This window comes from Melospiza melodia, chromosome 7 (assembly GCF_035770615.1).
Source record: "Melospiza melodia melodia isolate bMelMel2 chromosome 7, bMelMel2.pri, whole genome shotgun sequence".
NCBI classification, from domain to species: domain Eukaryota; kingdom Metazoa; phylum Chordata; class Aves; order Passeriformes; family Passerellidae; genus Melospiza; species Melospiza melodia.
In genome coordinates, this window is record NC_086200.1 from 31,577,615 (window position 1) to 31,600,217 (window position 22,603).

At 60.2% G+C, this 22,603-nt stretch overlaps 2 protein-coding genes across 3 annotated transcripts; both read right to left on the minus strand.

Annotated features, from left to right (window-relative positions):
* Positions 1–224: 224 nt before the first annotated feature.
* Positions 225–8,600, minus strand: OCLN (occludin). Of its 2 annotated transcripts, XM_063161266.1 has the most exons (9): positions 8,551–8,600; positions 6,213–6,910; positions 4,726–4,884; positions 2,792–2,931; positions 1,917–2,114; position 1,796; positions 1,350–1,520; positions 920–961; positions 225–801 (listed from the first exon to the last, which is right to left on the minus strand). In XM_063161266.1, the coding sequence occupies exons 2-9, from the start codon at positions 6,906–6,908 to the stop codon at positions 700–702; spliced, it is 1,509 nt and encodes a 502-aa protein (XP_063017336.1). In that variant the 5' UTR covers positions 6,909–6,910; positions 8,551–8,600; the 3' UTR covers positions 225–699. The 2 variants fall into 2 exon arrangements, with proteins under 2 accessions (XP_063017336.1, XP_063017335.1); XM_063161265.1 differs by lacking the exon at position 1,796.
* A 2,499-nt stretch (positions 8,601–11,099) lies between these two features.
* On the minus strand, positions 11,100–21,585 carry KCNN1 (potassium calcium-activated channel subfamily N member 1). Its single transcript, XM_063161268.1, has 9 exons — positions 20,466–21,585; positions 18,883–19,302; positions 18,711–18,806; positions 17,729–18,147; positions 15,111–15,252; positions 14,610–14,720; positions 14,046–14,173; positions 12,928–12,997; positions 11,100–12,263 (listed from the first exon to the last, which is right to left on the minus strand). Exons 1-9 carry the CDS (start codon positions 20,601–20,603, stop codon positions 11,955–11,957), a joined length of 1,833 nt encoding a protein of 610 aa, XP_063017338.1. The 5' UTR covers positions 20,604–21,585; the 3' UTR covers positions 11,100–11,954.
* Positions 21,586–22,603: the final 1,018 nt, after the last annotated feature.

Consider the following 22,603-nt stretch of genomic DNA (forward strand, 5'->3'; position numbering starts at 1 on the left):
GGTTCTTATACAGTTTGGGGTTTTTTTTGGGGTGGGGGGAATTTGGTATTTGGGTGATTTGGGTTTCTCAAGATCTGGGATTTTTCTTCCTAAACAGAGATATTTGGGATTTCCTTCCCAAAGTGGAGGGATTTGGGATTTCCCCTCCACAACTGGGAGGGGTTTTGGGGTCCCCTCCCAAATTTAGGGGAATTTCAACCTTCTCATTTCACCCCGACCCTAAATGAAAATCAACAGTTACACTTAATTTATTACAAAACAATTAAAATATTACACGATTCCCACAGATCCCACCAATTCCCTACAAAATATTTTGGGATTTGGCTCATCCTTCCCCCCAGAAAAAACCCCAAAAAAGTTTTTTTTGTCCCCCAAACCCCAGTTTGGGACCCCCAAAACCCCTTTAAGGCAGCTAGGGGAGTGCAAACCCCATAAAAAACCCTATTTACAACCAGGGGAAGGCACTGGGGGAGATCCCGAAGGGTGTGGGGGACATCTTGGGGTGGAGATGGGGTCACACCAACAGCTGCCATCATACCCCCCCCCACCCTTGGCACTGGGGAGGGCTCAAAATGATAAATTTTGGAATTTTTTAAGACAAAAAAAGGCACAAAAGTCTTTGGAGGGGGTCGGAGGGTGGGGTTTTGGGGTGTCCCCCCTACAAATGTCCCTTTTTTTTGGGGGGTGGTGGCTTTGGGGTCAGCCCCGGAGCTTGTCATAGTCGCTGACCATCCTTTTGATGTGGAAAAGTTTGTTCCGGAGGGTTTTGGATTCCCGCTTCTTGTCCTGGTACTCCGGGCTCTGGGAAGGCATTTGGGGACTTTAGGAGATGTCTGGGGACATTCTGGGGACATTTTGGGCATATGGGGGATGTCACCAAAGAGGCAGGTGACCCTAAAAGTCAGCCCTGAGAACTCACCCTCTTCACGTCCTTGAGGTGGTTGTACTCCTCGGCCAGCGCCTGCGGGGACAGCGGGGTCAGGGACAGAGGGGACAGGGGGAGACAGTGGGGACAGGGACAGGGGAGATGGAGGGGACAGGGACAGAGGGACAGGGGATAGGGGATGGGGGGACAAAGGGAGCAGAGGTAACAGGGAGGGGACAGAAGGACAGCGGGATCAGGGACAGGGGACACAAGGACATAGGAGACAGAGGGACAGAGGGACAGGAAGGGACAGAGGAACAGGAGGAGACAGGGACATGGAAAGGACAGAGGGGACAGAGAGGGGACAATAGGGAGTGAATGGGGGAAGAAATAAGGGGGGAGTGGAGGTGAAAAAGGGGTAAAAAGAAGGAAAAAGGGGTAAAAAGGGGCACCAAGGGCGGTCTGGGGGGCAGCAGGGGCACACCTGGTACTGGGCGCTGTCCTCGGGCACCTGGTCCAGCTGTGCTGCCAGCTGTGCCAGGCGCTCATTGAGCCCGTCCATGTGGGCACAGAGCTCCTTGTAGCGCCGCAGCTCCTGCCCGAAATCCGCCTTGTAGCGCTGGCGTGTGCCCGGGGAGTTGATCGGGGGTACAGCCTGCAGGAGAACATGGGGACATCACTGGGGACATGGGGGTATTGGGGACATTGGGGGATATTTGGGATATTGGATATGGGATATGGGGACATTGGATTTGGAATATGGGGACATTGGAGACATTGGGGACATTGAGATTTGGGATATGAGGACATTGGGACATTAGATATGGGATACGGGGACATTGGGGCCATTGGATTTGGGATATGGGGACACTGGGGACATTGGCGACATTGGTGACACTGGGGACACCGGGGACATTGGGATATGGGGACACTGGGTGTGGGACATGGGACATGGGGATATGGGGACATTGGGGTCACTGGACATGGGGACACCAGACATGGGGACACAGGGCCACAGAGACCCAGTGAGAAGCACTGTCCCGAGTGTCACCTGTGCCACTGCTCGCTGTCACGCTCGTCACTGGACTCAGGGGCGGTGGCGGGGTCGGTGTCGTACTGGGAGCACTGGGAGCCCTGGGAGCCCTCGGGCTGGCGCCGGCCCCGGCGGCCGCGGCGGGCGGGGGGCTTGTGGGGGGGCTGGGCAGCGTCCGGCTCCTCCGAGGGCGAGGGGGGGTCCGAGGGGGGGTCACTGGTGGGAGACGGGGACATCGGACACGGGGACACGGCCCTGGGGGTGCACAGGGGGATTGCCCCTTTCCCGACCCCTCAAATCCTTCCCCACCCCTCTCCTGACCCCTCCCCTTATTTCCTAACCCCTCCACCCATTCCCGAACCCTCCCACATCTCCCAAACTTTCCAGACCCCTCCCCATATTCCCCACCTCTTTCTCTCCCCTTCCCACTTTTTCCACCGCTTTCCCGGCCCTTCCCCACATTTCTCCACCCCTCCTCACCTTTCCTGCCCTCTTCTGCCCCTTCTCCATTTTCTCCACCCCTTCCCGCCCTTTCCCCAAATTTTCCACCCTTCTCCATCCCTCTCCCGACCCCTCCCCAAATTTCCCGACCTGTCCTCACCTTTCCGTCCCTCTTCCGCCCCTCCCCCATTTTTTCCGTCCTTTTCCCGCCCCCTCCCCAAATTCGCCAATCCCTCCAATCTTTTCCCGCCCCCTCCCCATATTTCCCAACCCCCCCATTCTTCCCCCGACCACTCCGCACCTTTCCCTCCTTCTTCTGCCCCTTCCCCACTTTTTCCACCACTCTCCCGACCCCTCCCCAAATTTCCAGACCCCTCCAATCTTTTCCCGCCCCCTCCTCATATTCCCCACATTCCCCATCCCGTCCCCCGGCGCTGCCGCCCCCTCCCCACCTTTTCCAGCCCTTCTGGGGGGGGTCGCTGTACAAGGGGGGGCTGTAGGGCGGGGCCGGCCCGGGGGTCCCGCCCTTCTCCGAGTACGCGACGGTGGCGGCCTCGTCCGGAACGCTCGTCCCGCCCGACACGTTCTTCACCTGGAAAAAGGGATTTGGGATTTTGGGGGAGAACTCAGCTGGGATAAAGGAGAAGCCGGCGAGAAATGTCCCGAGAAATTTGCGTGGGAATTGGCCCACGCAGAAATCTCTGAAAATTCACCGAGAAGCACCCGAAAATTCCCTGAAAATTGTCCGAGAAATCCCTGAAAATTCACCAAGAAACCCCAGAAAATTTCTTGAAGATACACCAAGAAATCCCTGATAATCCCACAAGAAATCCCCGAAAATTCCCTGAGAAATCCGGCAGAAAGTCCACGGAAACCAGGGGTTCTTGTCCCCCAAATCCTCCAGGGACATCCCCAAAAAGCTCAAAACCCAGAAACCCCAAAACCGAAAAACTCCAAAACTCCAAAACCAAAAAAAATCCAAAACCCAGAAACCCCAAAACCCAAAAGCCCCCAAACCTAAGAACCCCAAAAAAACCAAAACCCCCAAAACCCAACAACCACAAAAACCTCAAAACCCCCAAAACCCCAAATGCTCGTGGAGAGACAGCGACAAAGGGACAAAGGAATAGAGCTGGCGGTTGGTGCCACCCTCAGGGTGACGCCCCCAGAGGTTTGGGGTGGCCCCACAGGGGGACAAGGGACATCCGGCTGCCCCCCCCATCCCCTTCCTTCCGGCCCTTTGTGGGTTGTTTGTGCCGGACTCCGGTCCCCGCTGCCTTGGTGGCCTTGGAGACATCCGGCCGGACACGCCACTTCCGCCGCTGTCCCCTCCTTGGGGCCACCCGGTGTGTCCCCAAGTTGTGGTGGCATCTGGGGACAGAGATGTCCCCAAAGGGGGTGACATCCCCAAAGCGGGGGAGATGGCACGATGGGGGGGAGGCACCTGGGGTGTCACCGTGTCCCCAGAGGGACAGGAAATGCTCGGCCAGGGAGGGGCTTTGAGCAAATAAAGGCGGGCAGGATCAAAAGAAATGAAAATAAATAAAATTAAATAAAATGAAAATAAATAAAAATCGATACAGAGAGCATGGCCCCACAGACACGGGACTGGGAGTAGTGGCTTGGGGACAGGCATGGGGACAGAGGAGAGGGATGGGGACAGGGATGGGGACACAGGGGACAGAGGACAGGGATGGGGAGAGGGACAGGGGACAAGGAAGGGGTTGGTGACAGGGGACAGAGATAGAGACAGGGGACAGGGACAGGAGTGTCCCCAAAGCCACTGTCCCAACCCTTCCCACGGGAACGCTGTGACACTCTCACCCATCCCCCAGCAGGTGACACATCCCGGGCCACGCTGGCCGCACCGGGATGTCCCCAAGGTCCCCATCCAATGGCACCACTCCAGGTTTTCCCAGGGCCACCTCCCGGTTAATCATTGGCCAGACCGAAACCGCGCAGTGGCCCCGGTGTCACCTGGCAGTGTCGCCTGGCAGTATCACCTGCCAGTGTCCCCAAGCACTCTTGGGGTCCCCAAACCTCTCCTGGTGTCCCCACACACCTCTTCAAGTCCCCAAATTCCCCTGAAGTCCCCTCCTGGCGTCCCCAAACCCCTTCCCAGTGTCCCCAGATCCCCTAAATCCCCCAAATCCAACTCTTCCAACGATCCCAAACTGCCAAAACTCCCAAAATCCCAACAATTCCAACAATCCCCAAAATCCCAACATTTCCAACAATTCCAACAATCCCAACAATCCCCAAATTCCAACAATCCCAAACTCTCAACATTTCCAACAATCTGAAAACCTCAAAATCCAACATTTCCAACAATCCCAACAATCCCAAAGTCCCAAACAACCCCAAATCCTGAACTCGCAGCTCTCACCCACTCCTCGACGTCAGGTCCCTGGGGCTCAGCAGGGATTTTATCCCAGTAAATGTTGTGTTTTCCGTATTTCCAGATCTTGCTGCGCGTTTTGTGCGCCAGGACGCAGATGAGGCACAGCAGGAGCACAGTCAGGAACCCACAGGCAATGGCCACAGCCTGAGGGAGTGCAGGGGTTATTTGGGAATTATTCAGGAATTATTTGGGAATTTGGGGATTCCACGTTCAAGAATTCAGGATTTGGGAATTTGGGGATTCAGGGGTTTGGGAATTTGGGGTTTAGGGATTCCTGGCATCAGGACTCTCATCCTCGAAATCCTCGTGGTGTTGGGTGAGCCCAATCCCAAAGATTCTGTCTGCTTCCCAAACCCCAAACCTTCCCAAATACCAAACTCTAAACCTTCCTAGATCCCAAACATTTCCCTGTCCTTCCCAAATCCAAAACCCCAAATCTTTCCACATCCCAAAGCTTTTCTGTCCTTCCCAAACCTTCCCAAACCCCAAATCTTTCCTCTCCTTCCCAAACCTCCTTTGGGATTTGGGAAGTTTGGGGATTCTAAAAGGACAGAAAAGGTTGGGGTGTTTGAGAAGGTTCGGGGTTTGGGAAGGACGGGCAGGATCTGGGGGCTCCCGGTGCCAGCCGGGCACTGCCGGGCCCCCATCCCGTGCCAGTCCCGGGCGGCCCCGGGCGCTCCCGGTTCCGCCGGCCGGGCTGGAAACGCCGCATTCCAATTCCAGCCCTGGCGGGGGGAGCGGCCCCGGCCTGGTCAGGCACGGGACCGGGAGCGGGACCTGGACCGGGATTGGGATCGGGATAGGGACCAGGATTGGGATCTGGGAATGATTTGAGACCGGCACCGGGGTCCGGGAATGCTTTGGGATCGCTGCTGTTTGGGGCTGGCTCGGGGAAGAGCAGGGGGGAGGTGAGCGAGGGGGCGGGGCTGATTCCTGAATCCCAAATGTTTCTCTGCCCTTCCCGAATCCCAAACCTTTCCGTGGGGATCCTTCCCTCACCCCCTGGGGGTTCCTCCCTCATTTTTTGGGGGTGTCTCCCTCCCTCCCTCAGTCTCTCCCTCCCCTCCTGGAGGTCCCTCCCTCAGTCCATCCCTCATTTCCTGGTGGTCCTTCTCTCATCTTTTGGAGGTCCTTCCTTCCCCTCCCGGTGGTCCCCATCTTCCCGGTGGTCCCTGTCCCCTGCTGGTAGTCCCTGTCCCATCCTGGTGGTCCCTGTCTCCTGGTGGTCGTTCCTCCCCATTCTCTCCCGATAGCCTCATCCCCTCGTGGTAGTCCCTGTCCCCTCTTAGTGGTCCCCATTCCTTGGTGGCCCTTCCTCCCCTCCCAGTAGTCCCCATCGCCTCTTGGTGGTCTCTGTCCCCCAGTAGTCCCTGCCCCTCCTCGTGGTCCCTGTCCCCTCCTGGTAGTCCCCGTCCCCTGGTGGTCCCCATTCCCTCCCAGTAGCCCCCATCCCCCGGGGTGTCCCCGCTGACCTCCTGCGGGTCCACGGTGCAGTAGTGGTACAGGTACTGGTTGAGCACGGTGCCCCCGGCATACACCTGGCTGCACATGGCCAGCAGCGGGCTGTAGTAGTAGCCCCCACCACTCATCTGTGCCTGTGGGTTCACCCCCACCACATAGACGATGCTGGCCACCAGCATCACCAAGGCCAGCACGGCGCACACCACGATGACCACCAGGTAGAAACGGCGTGACCGCGAGCTGCTGGACTTGCTCAAGCTGGCCACCAACAGCCCCAGCTGGGCCAGGAAGCAGAGCACGGCCATGGCGATCATGAAGCCGTTGGCCGCCCGTGGGTTGGTGACGCCTCCGTAGTATCCCCCGTAGCCGTAGCCGTAGTTCACCCCGCTGCCGTAGTAACCGGAGCCGTAGAAACCGCCCAGGCCGGTGCCCAGCACGCCGCCGTAGCCGTAGCCGTAGTCCCAGGCCAGCGTGGAGGCCACGCAGGCGAACACGGCGATGCACAGCAGCATCACCGCGCCCTCCAGCAGCCGCACCAGCCCCGGCGGTGACGACCACTTGTAGAAATGCTGAGGGACATCCTCAATGTAGTAGGAGCCCGGTGGCGGTGAGCGGGCGCCGAAATCGTAGCCGTAGTCACCCGTGGGTGGCCCGTAGGAGGCGGGGGGTGGCCCGTAGGCGCTGTCGTAGGGTTTCTTGGTGAACATCCCTGCAGGGGACAGGGGACAGAATGCTCGAGGGAGGTTCTGTCGCCAGAGGAGGTGGTGGAGGAAGGACTTTGGTCCCTTTGTCATCGTCGCCACCCAGCTGGAGAGGGAGCGGGAGGCGCGGCGGTTTGTGTGGGGAAACTGAGGCACAGGGTTGTCACACAGAGTTGGGGTGTCCAAAAAACTTTGGAGATCCCACCAAAGAAGCCTTGGAGACCCCACAAAAAAATCTGGGAAACCTCCTCAAAAATAACCTGGAGAGACCCCCACAAAAACCTTGGAGACCCCACCAAAAAAACCTTGGAAACCCCCACAAAAACCTTGGAGATCCCACAAACAAATTCAGAGACCCCCCCCAAAAAATATCAGGGGATTCCCCCCCAAAAAACCTTGGAGACCCCACCAAAAAAAACTTTGGAGACCTCACAAACACCTTGGAGACTCCATAAAAAGATGCCACAAAAGTTTTGTGGAGAAACTGAGGCACGGCGTCACCGTGGGTTGACGTGGGGAAACTGAGGCACGGTGAGTCACCAGCCGGTGCCACCCCAGGCTCTCGGTGTCACCTCCCTGTCCCCAACAGCCCGAAGCCGGCAGGGAATTAATTGGGATTGTTGGAATTCCCCGATGGGAAGCAGGTAGCCTAAGCTGATCCGGACGTATTAAAAATCAAAATAATCACAATTAAAATCAAAATAATTAAAAATAATTATAATCACTAAGTCCACGTGAGGCAGAGCCACGAGGAGAGCGGCTGGAAAATTTGGGGTGGGGAGTTAAAATCAGCAAAATTAATGTGGGGACCCCCTCGTGCCATGCAGAGAACCCAGAAAAAAAACAACAAAAAAACCCCCAAAATGCTGGGGGAAAGACGAGTTCCTGTGGGAAACTCAAAGTGGGCGCCAGTTCCGGCGGTACTGGGGCTCGGCGGGACCCCCGGGAGGGGCGGGGAGGAGTTTTGGGGGTGCCCAAAGGTCCCGGTTCCCAATCCCACCGATTCCAAATGCCCCGGTCCCAGCGATCCCAAATCTCCTGGTGCCGGGCGGATCCCCCCATTTGACTCCACTTGGGACCCCCGGGAGGCCACCGGGATCCGCAGCAGGGACCGGAGCGTGGTGTCGCCGGGGGCAGCCGGGCCGGGGACGGCTCCGGTACCGGGAGCACTACCGGGGTCAGCACGGAGGGGATTTCGGTGGTGTCGGGGAGTCCGGTACCGGCGCGGAGCCGCTGGGGACCCCGCTACCGCTCTGGAATCCGGAACCGACGGGGACCCGGGTGCCGGTGGGGACCCCAGTACCGCTCTGGAATCCCGTGGCCGCTACCGATGTGAACCTGTTGGGGCCCCGGTACCGGTGTGGACCCGGTGGGGACCCCGGTACCGCTCTGGAATCTGGTACTGGCTGGGACCCTGGTGCCGGTGGGGACCCCGGTACCCGCACTGGAATCCTGTGGCCGCTCCCGGTCCGGCCCGCGGTGCCGGAGAGAAGCCCGGCGAGGCCCCCGGTGCCTCGGGGAAGGACGAACCACCCCCGTTCGCAGCGGGGAGCGGAGACCCCCGGTGCTCCCTCCCGTTCCGGTACCGCCCTCCTCCCGCGCTGCCGGTGCCGGTACCGGGGGTTCCCGGTACCGCGGAGCCGCTCACCTGCCGCCTCCTCCGCCGCTTTGTTCACCTTAAAATGGCAGCCGGGAGCGGCGGAGGCGGCGGCGGCGGCGGCGCTGCGGCACCGGCCCCGGGTCCCGCCCCCGGGGAGGGCGGGGGGCAGCACCGGGCACGGAGGGGTTAAAAGGGGGCTGGGCCCAATCGGGAGGAGCCCCCGGGAGAGGTTTGGGGAAATTCTGGGGGGACAAAAGGGGAAACTGGAGCGTCCCCAAAGCGGGGAAGGCTTGAGATCGTCCCGCCCTCCCCCCTAAAAAAAAACTTGGAGGTTTTTTGTTAATTGCCAAAGGTAATTAATGAATTAATCAATGTTTAATTATCCCAGTTCCTGTGGAAGGGGCAAGGGACACATCCGGGGGGGCGCAACGGGGGCGGGGCCTCCCCAGAAACCTCAAAATGAGGGGAGGGGACCCCGGGGTGGCTCGGGGGGTGTCCCCGGCCGTCCCCGATTGTCGCGGCTCCAGTGGCACCGGGATCGGGATGGATCCAGCCGGGATCGGGAATGGATCCAGGCAGAAATGATCACACCGGGATCGGGAATGTCGGGCTGGATCCAGTCGGGATCGGGAACGTTGGGATGGATCCTGTTGGGATGGATCCCACCGGGATCGGGAATACCGGGAATCCTGCCAGGATGGGTCCAGGCAGGATCGGGAAAGTCGGGAATGATCCCACTGGGATTGGGATGGATCCAACCAGGATCAGAAACGTTGGGATGGATCCTTCCAGGATGGATCCCACTGGGATTGGAATGGATCCTGTTGGGATGGATCTAGCCGGGATCGGGAATGTCGGGATGGATCTTGCAAGGAATGATCCAATCTGGATCGGGATGGATCCAGCCGGGATCGGGAACTCTGGGATGGATCCAGCCAGGATCGGGAATGTTTGGATGGGTCCTTCCAAGATGGATCCCACTGGGATTGGGATGGATCCTGCTGGGATGGATCCAGCCAGGATCGGGAATATCGGGAATGATCCAACAGGGATCGAGACGGATCCATCTGGGATCGGGAATGCCGGGATGAATCCCGCCGGGATCGGGATGGATTGTCCGGCAATGATACTTTTGGGGGCCCCTTTGGGGACCCAGCGCCGTCCCCCGGCCTCCCCCGCGCCCCGGCAGCACCGACCGTCCCCCGCGCTGTCACCAGCTCGTCCTCGAAGGTGACACGCCTGGCACGCGCTGGCGGCGACATCGCCACCCGGGGGGTGGCGGCGCTGAGGTGGTGTTGTCGCCGTGCGGGGGGACACGGCGGGGATGTCACCGCTCCTGGAGACCGCGGCACCCCCGGGGGGCTCCTGACGCTTCGAGGCCACCCCTGGAGGGGACACATAAGCCGCGGTGTCACCGTGACTCAGTTTCCCCCACGGGACACCTGCGGTCATCCCTCTTTGGTGGCACCGCGAGGCCACCGTGTCCCTCGGGGTGTCCCTGTCCCCCCAGTGTGGGCTGGGATGAGCGGAAAACATCCGCTGGTGACGCTCAGGGACCCCGTGTCCCCTCCTGTCCCCTCCCCGCGCCAACCCTTGGGGACAATGGCCGGTGTCCGGTCCCCTGCCACCGCCGTTACCTGCCCGTCGCATGGGGAGGGGACACACGCGACGCCCGGGCACAGCGCGATGTCTCCTGGCTGCTCCCCAGTGCCCGACCAGCAGTGCCACCAGTGCCACCGCTGCCCGGCACCGCGCGTTAATCATTGACAGCCTTGCGCCACCCCGATTGTCGCACGGGGCCACCACCCCACTCCCCTACCCGCGGAGTGTCCCTCACACTCCCGGCGCCCCAAAAAGGGTCTGGGGTCCCCCAAAATCTGCCCCAAAAAGCCACGCGGCGTTTTGTCACCTCCACAAAGTTCCCAGGGTGGGGGGAGCTCACGGGGAGGGGGAAACCCAAAAATCCCTCAAAATCCGCCCAAAACCCAAAAAAATCCCCCCCAAACCTCCCCAAAATCCCCCCAACCCCCCGCCCCCAGGCCGAGCAGAGAGCGACACGTCCAGTTCAGGCTCCTTTAATTTGTGCCTCAGCTCCCCCAAAAAACCCCAAATCCCCCCAAAATCCCACCCAAATCCCACCCACGACCCCCCCCCCACACACAGCAAAGAGGAAGCAGACAGAACCGGACCCTGGGCAGGGGTCCAGGACTGTGGGGAGGGATGGGCTCCTCCAGGGGGTGGGACATGGGCTCAGAATTGCATCCAGGGGTGCCCCCCCCAAATTCCCCCCCCCCAAATTTCCAGCTGGGGGAAACTGAGGCACGGAGAGGTGACGGTGACGTCGTCAAGGTCACTTTGGGGGCAGAGCCACGAATGGAGACCCCTCCCCCGAAAAAATACACCCCCTTGCCCCCATTTTGGGGCTCACCACGGGGGTCTCCCCCCCTCTTCGAACCCCCCCCCCACCCTGTCCCCAAATTTCAGCCTCCCCCCAAAAACCACTCATGGCTCCTGGTTTGTCCCCTCTGTCCCTTGTCCCCTCCCCTCTCCAGCACCCCCCCCCCAAAAAAAAAGGCTCAGCTCGGCTCCCACCACTTGGGGGGTCCCGGGGGGATTTGGGGGGTCCAGCACAGTGAACGCAGGAGTTTTTATACAGAGCTTTCCAGAACAAAGCTACGGGAACGGCCACACGATGGCCAGAGATAAACACGGGGAATACCCCGCACCCCAAAACCGCGGGGAGAGTGAGGGGATGGGAGACCCCCCTGCACCCCAAAACCAGGGAGGTACAAAGGGTTCTGAGACCCCCCCCCCCCCACACGCCAAAACCGCCCTCCTGGGACTGGGGGGACACCAAGGTGTCTGGGGGTGTCCCCAACCCCCCCCCCGCCACGGCGTCATCCGCTGTCCCAGGTGACAGAAGGTGACAGGGGGGTGTCCCATGGCCCCCCCACCCCATTGCCACAGTCCAAAGGGATGGGAGGGTGACAGAAGGGGACAGGAGGGTGGTCCCAGCACCCCTCAGCTGCTGTCCGAGGGAACACACGGTGGCACGTGGTGACACACGGTGACATGGTGCTGTGCCCATCACCCCGAGGTGACTGACACATGGTGACATAACACGCGTGTCCTGCCACTGTCCCTCAGCCGCTGTCCGAGGTGACACGGGTGACACATGGTGACACGGGTGACACACAGGTGTCCCGCTGCCGTCTGTCAGCCGCCGTCCAGGGTGATGGTCACACACGGTGACACGGTGCTGTCCCCATCACCCCGAGGTTACACACAGTGACACGGGTGTGCCGCTGCTGTCCCTCGGCCACGGTGACACGGGTGACACAAGTGACACACGGTGACACAGGTGTCCCGCTGCCATCCCTCAGCTGCTGTCCGAGACGACACAGGTGACACATGGTGACACGGGTGACACACAGGTGTCCTGCCGCTGTCCCTCATCCGCTGTCCCTCATGCCGCTGTCCGAGGCGGCCCGGGGGGACAGCTCGGGGTTGTCGCTGCTGTCGCTGCCGTGGCGGGGGCTGCAGGGCGCGGTGGTGTCCCGCGGTGTCCCCGCTGTCCCCAGGGCTGTCCCCGGGGCTGTCCGGGCCGCCGGCTGGCGCAGGGTGCGGCCGAGCAGCGTGGGCAGCGCCTGCAGGAGCCCCCCCAGCGCCTCCAGCTGCACCTCCAGGGCCCCCAGGCGCCGGCCCAGCTCCTCGTGGCGCTCCTGCAGCTCCGAGAGCAGCTCCAGCATCACCGACTGCGTCTGCAATGGGGCACGGTCAGGGGGACCCCAAAACAAGGGAATTTGGGGTCAGGGGGACCCCAAAAATAGGGGGGGTTTGGGGTGAGGCATCACTGACTGCATCTGCAATGGGGCACGGTCAGGGGGACTCCAAAAATAGGGGGACTTTGGGGGAAGGGGTCAGCGACTGTGTCTGCAATGGGGGTTGGGGGCAGCGAGACCCCAAAATATGGGGGTTGGGGGCAGCGAAACCCCATAACAACAGGGGTTTGGGGTCAGGCATAACCGACTGTGTCTGCAATGGGGGTTGGGGTCAGGGGGACCCCAAAACAACAGGGCTGTGGGAGCACAGGTCAGCGAGACCCCAAAAACATTGGGGTCTGGGGCAGGGATCAGTGCCACCCCAAAAAATGGGAGGTTCGGGGTCAGGGATGGGTGTGACTCCAAAACAATGGGGGGTTTGAGGAGGGTCTGATCCCATAAAAACAGGGGGATTCGGGGGGGCTGATCCTATAACAATGGGGTTTTTGGGATCAGGGGGGCTGATACCATAAAAACAGGGAGTGGTAGGAGCTGGGTCTGACCCCATAAAAAGGAGAGGTTTAGGGAGGGGCTGATCCCATAAAAATGGGGGGTTCAAAGCTGGTCTGACCCCACAGCAATGGGGTTTTTGGAAGGAGCTCACCTTGGCCAGGTCCACCAGGGTGTTGGCCTGGTCGTTGAGTTTGCGCTGCTCCATCTTCACACTCCTTAGCCTGAGGGGACAATGGCAGGCTTGGGGACACCCCCGGCAGCACTGTCACCCTGCAGGCGTGGTGTCCCCCCCCCACCCGGTAGCACTGTCACCCCCCTCAGGAGCTCTGTGACCCCCCCCCCCCCCCCGGCAGTGCTGTCACTTCTGTCACCTCTGTCCCCCCCCATGCAGCCCCTCCCCCAAACGTGCAGCCCCTCCCATCAAGCTCAGCCCCTCCCCCCCAAATCAGCCCCCCCCCGGGTTTTTGGGGTCTCCCCCCCACCACAAATGTGAAGGCAGAGCCCGTGCAAAGCTGGGGGGGCAGGGGAGAGGGGGCACTTACTTCTGAGCTCTGCGGGGGCGGCGCAGCAGAGGGAAAACAAAGGGTTAAAGGCGAGGGGACAGCGCGGCAGTGACACCACCACCACCCCAAAGAGACCCCAAAAAGGGACCCAAAGGGACCCCCCTGTCCCAGCCAGGCCACCCGCAGACCCCACCCGGGAGATGGAGGTGCCTAAGGGTCACCCCAAAGGTGACCGGTGGGGGGGTGAGGGACAGGGACAGGAGGGGGACAGTAATGGGGACAGGGACAGGGGACAGCAGAGGTGGGGGACACGGAATGGCACAAGGGGACAGGGATGGAACAGGGGATGGGGACAGCAGATGGACGACAAGGACAGGGGATGGGGACAAAGAGAGAGGGCAGAGGACAAGGGAATGAGGGACAGAGAACAAGGCACAAGGACAGGGGACAAGAATGGAGACAAGAACAGGATAGAGGACAAGGCCAGGGGAGGGGAACATTGGGAATGGGGGACGGGGGACAAGGAATGGGGACAAGGAATGGGGCAGAGGTCAAGGCCAAGAGATGGGGACAAAGGCCGGGGACAAGGACAGGACAGAGACCAAAACCAGGTGACGAACCCAGCAGAGACACCCGCCAGGGTGACAAATCCAGGCCACCCCAATGCTGACCATCTGTCACCCACCCAGAGGGGATACACCCCCTTTGGAGACAGGCCTGTGGCCAGGGAGGGTGACAAGGAAGCAGGAAAAGCGGTGGCACTTACTGATGGATGGCTTGAAGGAACTTACGCTGGTGGGTCCGAACTTTGGCGTGGTCGATCTTCTTCACCAGCTTGGTGTGCTTGTAGATGAGCCACGTTTCCCTGAGCACGTTGGCAGCGGCGTTCTTCACCTGTGACCCCAAATCCCACAGGTCACCCATGAAGGGACATCAGAATTGGCTTTTTCCCATTTTTTCCCATTTCCTCTCCAGTTTTTTGGGGGTTTTTCCCATTGTTTATGGGGTTTTCCCCACTTTTAATTTTTTTTTTTGCAGTTTCAATTGAGATTTTCATTATTTTAATGGAATTTTTTCTTGGTTAATGTGGTATTTCCAGGTTTTAATGGGCTTTTCCCAGTCTTAAGGGGATTTTTCCCATTTTAATGGATTTTAACAGGACTTTTTCCCCTTTTAATGAATTTTAATGGGATTCACCCCAATTTTAACAGATTTTTTCCACTTTTAATGGGATTTCCCCCATTTTAATGGAATTTTCCCCAATTTTAACATTTTTTTCCCATTGTTACCAGGATTTCCCCATTTTTTGGGCCAAGCCAGGCGCTCTCACCCGCTTGGTGAGCTGCGTGTCCATCATGAAGTTGTGGACGTGTTTCTCAGCTTTGGTCAGCTCCAGCTTCCGGGCCACCACGGCCACCACCAGCGCGGTGCAGCCGGCGCCCTGCGGGGACATTTGGGACAGTGTTATCTCCACCCGTTCGTTTGCATTTTTGCATTATTTTGGGTTTAAAAATTAAAAACAAAAACATGGCAGGAAACGGAAATTCCAGTTTGCTTCTCAATCTGGAGTTAAAAATAATCACTTTTCCCAAGTGGAAAATCTCCTCGCGGTGTCCCCAAGGCTGTGTACCCTCATGGTGTCACCTCTTGGTGTACTCTTCCATGTGCCCTCTTGGTGTCCCCTGGTATGTCCCCATGCAGTGTCCCCTCAGAGTGTCCCCTCTTGGTGTACCCTGCTGTGTCCCTGCCTGTCTCCTCTCGCTGTCCCCAGCCATGTTCCCGTGTCCCCAGCCTGTCCCCAGCCATGTCCCCCGGCTGTCCCCACGCTCACCATGATGCCGGTGAGCAGGCACACGCCCTTGCCGCAGTAGGTGTGTGGCACCATGTCCCCGTAGCCAATGGACAGGAAAGTGATGGAGATCAGCCACATGGCCCCCAGGAAGTTGCTGGTCACCTCCTGCTTGTCGTGGTACCTGCGCAGGGCGGTGGCACTGCTGTCACCGCTGTCACCACCATAATTTGTTTCCTCCCCCCCATTTTGTGCCCATTGCAGTGGATTTGGGGCGTTGTCCCCAAGATGGAATTGGGGACACCATGGGGATGTCCCATGGCCAGGCTGTGTCCCACTGGGACAATGAGGGGACAGCACAGAGGTGGCACTGCTGTCCCCAGAAGTGCAGGACAGCGATGTCACCACGGTCGTTGGATCCCCCCCCATTTTGTGCCCATTGTGCCCATCGTGGATTTGGGGCGTTGTCCCCAAGCCAGAATTGGAGACACCAAGGGGTGTCCCACAGCCGGGCTGTGTCCCCTTGGCATTGGGGGACACTGAGGGGACAGCACAGAGGTGGCACCACTGTCCCCAAAAACGCGGAATGCCGATGTCACTGTGCATCCCCAAAGGCCACCGCAGGTGACACCGGAGGAGACAGCGGGGGACACTGTGAGATTCCGATGTCACAAACACCACGGTGCCACCACCCCCCTGTCCCCAAGGGTGGAGACAAGCCCAGCTGGGGGACACAGAGCAGCGGCCAAGCCGGGCAGGGAAACAGGGACATGCGGGGAAATGAGATGGGAAAAGGGGAAAATGGGATTGGGAAAGGGGGAAATGGGATGAGACAAAGAGAAATGGGACTGGGGAAAGGGGAAAATGGGGTGGGAAAAGGGGAAAATATGATTGGGGAAAGAGAAATGGGGTGGGAAAAGGGGAAATGGGATTGGGAAAGGGGAAAATGGGGTGGGAAAAGGGACATGGGACTGGGAAAAGAGAAACGGGATGGGAAAGGGGAAATGGGGTGGCAAAAGGGAAAGGGGGTGGGAAAAGGGAAAATGGGGTCAGAAAAGGGAAAAGGGACAGAGGAACAAGCCGGGGTGGGACTGTGGGGTCTCAAGCATCAGGAATTTAGGATTGCTGCTTCCCAACCCGGTATGGGCTTGGAACCTCACCCGGCAGGGACTCGGCAGGGACTGCCCGAGGCGAGGGGGGAAGTGACAGCATGGTGACAATTCCCGGGACCCGCATTCCCAAGGAACACCCGGGATTCCCCCTCAAGGAACACAAAACGCGCGGGGCCAGGAGGGGAAAGGTGAAGGGACAAAAGTCGGATCCCAGGAGAAAATAAAACCCTTTGGAGACTCCCAGCTCCTTGTAGGGTCTCTCTGAAAGTTCCCCACAGCCACCACGGAGGTACCCAAGGCGGGGGACAGTGGGGAGAGGACAGGAAACAGCTGCTGAGGTTCCAAGAGGAAAAGGGCTCCAGGCCCCTTTCCGCGCCCCCCGCCCGCCCTCGGCCGCAGCCAATCCTAAATTCTGGGGATTCGGGGAGCAGAAGCCTGGGGCGGGGGACGGTCCCTGCGGTCACTCGGGACGGTCCCCGCGGTCACTCACAGTTTGTCCCTGCAAGCAGCAGAGCGGGCAGGGAGGGAAAACAACAGCGGTTAATGTGCGACCCCGGGGGGGCTGGGGGGGCTCGGGGCCAGCAGGGGGGGGGACACGGCGGGGACATCCCGGGCACCCCGCGCGGACATTCCTGGCATCCTGCGGGGACATTCTCGGCACCCTGCAGGGACAGTCCAGACACCCTGCGGGGACATCCCAGACACCCGCGGGGAGCAGCTGAGGAGCGTCCTGAGGGAAAGTCCTGGAGGGTCCCCTCGGTGGCAAGGTCACAATCTCGGACCCCTCTGTGGTACCCCAAATCTTTGGTCCCCTCTGCAGGACTCCAAATCTTTGGTGCCCTTGGCAGCTCCAGCTCTTTGCACCCCTCTGCAGGATCCTCAACCTTCAGACCCCTCTGTGGGACCCCAAACCTTTGGTTCCCGCTGAGGGACCCCCAGTTTTCATCCTCTTGCCCCCCCAGCTCTTGGTCCCCTCTCTGCCACCCCCAGACCCAGCAGGCCCCGCCCCAAGGTGACACAGAGGAGCCTGGGGACAACTCCACCTGAGAAACCCCAAACATCCTGACCATGGGGGTCTCCCCACCCCTCAAACTGCCTGATACCTCCTCAGTTGCACCCCCAGCCCCTCCCACCTAAATCTCCTCACTCAGAACCCCGTGAAAACCCCAAAATGGAACCCCGAAAAGATGGCCTTTGCCTCCACCCATGAAAACCCCAAAAAAGAACCCCTACACCTCAACCTTTGCCTCCACCCATGAAAACCCCATGAAAACCCCAAAGCTGTAACCTCCAAACCCTGACCTTTCAGTCCACCCGCAAAAACTTCAAAATGGGAACCCGTAAGCTACAGCCTTTACCTCCACCCAAGAAAACCCCAAAATGGAGCCCCTAAACTATGGGCTTTGCCTCCACCTATGAAAACCCCAAAATGGAACCCCTAAACCCCGAACTTTCCCTCCACCCACAAAAACCCCATGAAAACCGCATGATAAGCCTAAAACAAGAACCCTCAAACCACAACCTTCCCCTCCTTCCCCAGCCACTCACCTCTCGCAGACACGCACTGTCCAGGCGGCAATGATCCAGGAGGAGATGCTGAAGACCAGCAGCACCGTGCCGGGGCAGATGGTCATGAGGGTCTTCATGACGAAGCGCGTGTTGAAGTTGATCTTGTTGAGTGCGCCGATGCTGCGCGACGAGGCGTCGGTGAAGAGCTTGCTGTGCAGCAGCATCACGCGGCCGATCAGGTAGAGCCGCAGGAACATGGGGATGGACAGGATGATGTCCACGTCGGCGTGGGCCACCGAGGCCGCATAGGTGAAGGCCAGCCGGGCCGTCCAGGTGAACAGGTACTGCCCGGGGATGGGGTGGATGGCGCACACCAGCAGCTCCAGCGCGATGAAGAAGACACGCTCCGAGGTCATGGCGATGCGCCAGTCGTCGGCGCCGTTGTCAACCATGAACAGCTGCGGAGGTTTGGGTTCATTTGAGGGGTTTTGAGATAATTTAGGGGGTAATTTTGGTTAATTTGAGGGGGTATTTTGGTTAATTTGAAGGTCTTTTGGGTTAATTTAAGGCGGTTTTTTTGGTTAATTTGAAATTTATTTTGTTAGTTTGAGGGGTTTTTTTGGTTGAGTAAAGCTTTTTTTTATTAATTTGAGGGGGTATTTTGGTTAATTTAAGGAGATTTTTGGTTAATTTGAGGGGGTTTTGGTTAATTTGAATTTTTTTGTTACTTTGAGATTTTCTTGGTAAATTTGAGAGGTTTTTTTGTTAAGGGGTTTTTTTGTTAATTTGAGGAGTTTAGGTTAATTTGAGGGGTTTTGAATTAATTTCAGGAGGTATTAACTTATGTTAACTCATGGGTATTATTTTAAGGATGACTTGTTTTAGTATAAACCCAAAACTTCTTTTTATTTGTTTTTGGGGTCAGGTTTTTCCTTGTTTTTTGGGTTTTTTTGCCAGTCTCACACCCCCAGCCAGGTGCCAGCAGGTGCCCCCCGCCCCCCCCCCGGCCAGGGGCGCTCACCTGGATCTCCCTGGCGTGGTACATGACAATGAGCCCCAGCAGGATGAGCGTCGACAGGCTGATAAGGCATTTCAGGGCGAACGAATACGACGATTCCTACGACACCATAGAACCACCGTGAGCTCGGCCGGACCCCGGATTCCCGCATCCCTACCATGAGACCTCTCCCCACCTTGGTGTAGACCCCCCAGGAGAGCTCGGTCTCGGTGACCATCACCACGATGCCGAACATGCCGAAGATGAGCGCGTAGTCGCTGAGCCGCTTGCGTTTCTCGAAGAGCGCTCGCCGGTGGCCCAGCTTGTAGCCGATGTTCTGGTTCCGCCGCTCCTCCGCCGCCCCTTGCCCCGAGGGTGCCGTGGCGGGGCCGGGCTCCGCCGTCCCGGGCTGCTCGGGCCGGGACACCACTACCTGCAGGCGGGGGCTGGGGCAGGGCTGCGGCGGCTGCGGGTCCCGGTGCGGCGGCTGCGGGGTGCGGGCGGCGCTTGGGGGGCCCCGGGGCCGTGCCACCCCCCCATTGTAGCGGCAGCTGCTCATTGCTCTGCTGGCGACAGCACCGGGCGATCCCGCATGGCTCGGCGGCGCGGGGGCGACCTGTGGGATAGGGGACGAGCGGGGGGACACGGTGAGTGGCCGGGGAGGGGACGCGGGGAGAGAGGATCTCGCCCGGCCTCGGGGGGTGTTTGCCCGGCCTCGACGGCGGTGGGGACACGTCCTGCCCGTGGGGGACACGCAGTGACCACACGGACATGTCCGGCCCGTGGGGGACGTGTCCTGCCCATACGGGGACACGCAGTGACCACAGGTCCGTGTCCCGCCTACGGCGGGGATGCGTGGCGCTCGCGGGGGACGCGGCCGTGTCCTGTCCATGGCGGGGACACACGGTGACCACAGGGACGCGTCCCGCCCGAGGGGACACGTCCTGTCCGCGGGGCCGTGCCCGTGTCCTGCCCACGGAACCGCGTCCCGCCCCCCGCGCTGCGGACACGGCAGCCAGGACGCGGCCACCTCCGCTCCCGGCGGCCGCTGTCCCCTGTCCCCTCCCCGTAGCCGCGGGACATCCCTGGTCCCGAGCGGCGGCTGCGCGTCCCCGCCGCTCCCAAACGCGCCGTGCCCGGTTCCGCCGTGGCCGGGGCTGCCGGGGGGGCTCCGCCGCGGCTCCCCCCACTCCCGGTGCGGCCCTGCCGTGCCCGGTACCTGCCGTGCCCGGGGCCTGCCCGCCGGGCCAGGGCCGGGTCCCGGTCCCGCCGCCGCCGCAGCCCGAGCCGGTCCCCGGGGGCGCGCGGCGGCGGCACCGGAGCGCCGGGGGCGGGGTTGGAGGCGTGGTCCGAGCATATCCCGCGATCCGATTGGTCCGTGCAGCCCCCGCCCCCGCTGACGAGCCCGCACCACGCCCTTGGTCACGCCCCCTTGTGTTGGCCACGCCCCCTGCTTCTTTCGTGCCCTCCCGGAGACCCCTGGACCCCGCGCCCCCCTCCCCAAAAACGCCCCTTCCCCATCCCAACCCTTCAGCACCTCTCGGGACCCCCTCCCCACTCTCGAGCCTCGCTGCACCCCAAAATTTATCACTCCCCCTTGTCCCCCCCAAAAACACTCCCGTGCACCCAAAACATCCCCGGTGCTCCCCAAAACACCCCCAGTGCAGCCCAAAACACCCCCAGTCACCCCAAAACTCCCCTGGTGCATCCCAAATATCCCCAGTGCACCCCAAGACATCCCCAGTGCACCCCAAAACACCCCCCGTGACCCCTCCGTACCTGCTGGGGCTCCCCGGGGCTGCCCGGAGGGGTCCCGTGACAGTCAGGGGCTGCGGGGCCGGGGCCAGGCGTGGGGCCGGTCCGGGGGTCCGGGGGCCATGGGCTTCCCTCCACGCCTGCCCAGGGGACACGCGGCATTAGGGGGTCCCCAAACCCTCCCGGTGACAGAGCTGGCACAGCCCAGGAGGGTCCTGCCCCGGCAGTGCCACCCCCAGGGGTCACACTATGTCCTGCACCAGCAAGCACCAGGCACGAGGGGATGTCACACGAGTGTCCCCATGGCACAAGGGGCTGTATCACACAAGTGTCCCCTTGGCACAAGGGGCTCTGTCACACCAATGTCCCCTTTGCACGAGGGGCTGTGTCACACCAATGTCCCCACGGCACAAGGGGCTGTGTCACACGAGTGTCTCCTTGGCACACAGGGCTGTGTCACACTGATGTCCCTGTTCAGGAGGGGCTGCACCACACCTATGACCCATTGCATGCAGGGCCCTATTGCACCAATAACCCCATTGCACGGAGGGTTCCATCCCATAAAAACCCCTTTGCACGAGGGGTTATTGACGCGAAAACTTCATTGCATGGGGGATTACACCCCATAAAAACCCCATTGCACGAGGGGCTGCACTGTACAAAAACCCCCATTGCACAAGCAGCTCTACTGCACCAACCCCATTGCATAAGGGGTTACATCACCTGATAACCCTGTTGCATGAGGGGCTGCCCCATACAAATAACCCCACTGCATGAGGGGATTACATCACATAAAAATCCCATTGCACACAGGCCTGCCCCATAAAAATATCCCCATTGCACATCAGCCCTATTGCACCAGTAACTCCATTGCACAAGGAGCTCACCACAGGAAAACCCCACTGTATGTGAGGGGGCTCTATCACATGAAAATTCCATTGCACAAGGGGTTACATCCCATAAAAGCCCCATTGCACGAGGAGCTGTGTCTCACTAAAACCCTGCTGCATGAGGAGCTGCACCATTAAAAAAACCCCATTGCACGAGGGGCCCTATTGCACCAACAACCCTGTTGTGTGAGAGGCTGCACCACACTAAAACACCATAGCATGAGGGCCTCTGTCACACCAAAACCCCATAGCATGAGCGGCCCTACTGCTCCACCCCCATTGCCGCCTCACAAACCCCCCTTGCACAAAACCCCACAACTCCCCAGACCCCAAATCACCCGTGACCCCCCGGGGGCTCCTCCATCCCTGCAGCGCCTCCCAGGCTTTGGGGCCACCAGGAGGGGACAGCCCCTACTGTTCCCATTCCCAGGGGGCTGCAGGGCCCGCGGTGCCTGAGCCACCCCTGGTACCCCGGGGAGCCCCGGGGGGAGCGGGGCCGGCTCCAGCGCACCCCTGCTCCCGATGTGTGGCCGGGCCTGGCTCCTCTCCAGGGCCGGATCGTTTTCTCTCCATTCTGCCAAATTTATGGCAGGAAAATGGGCTCCGATTTCTTTTTAATATTCGGCGTGGTGAGGAAAAAGCCGCAGCGGGCAGGGACGAGGGGAAATGTTCCCCCCAGCCTCCAGGGCCCTGGAGGCTGTGCCAGGCCCCACAGCCCGGAAAAGTTTTTGTCACCTCGGATGGGGGTGGGTGAGGCCACCGTGGGCTGGGGACGCTGAATATTTCATGAGGCACCCCTCCGTGGTGGCTTCACTGCTCTGGATGGCCGCAAACAGGGCCCAGATCCATCTTCTCCCTGCCCAAGCATCCCCAGGGATGGATCCCGCATCCCGGGGAGGCCTTCTGTCCCTGTCCCCTATCCCCTGTCCCTAGTCTCTGTTCCCTGTCCCCTGTCCCTAAGGGGACGGCCTGGCTGGTGGCTGCATGCCCAGGGTGGTCCTGCCTGTCCCCATCGTCCCCAAGGTGGGGATGGGGACATGGCAGGTCCAGAGTCACTGCGTGTCCTTGAGCCTCAGCCACCAGTGTCCCTGCTCCGGGAGGTGACACTGCATCAGGACAGCCACGGGTGGCTCTGCCACCCCCTACTCGGGGACAACGGACAAGGGAGAGCTGCAGATGCCACCAAGCTAGGGCAGGACCCGCGGTGGCGACAGCAAAGAGTGACAGCACTTCCCGCGGCCGGGACACGCATCGGGACACCCCATGGCCGGG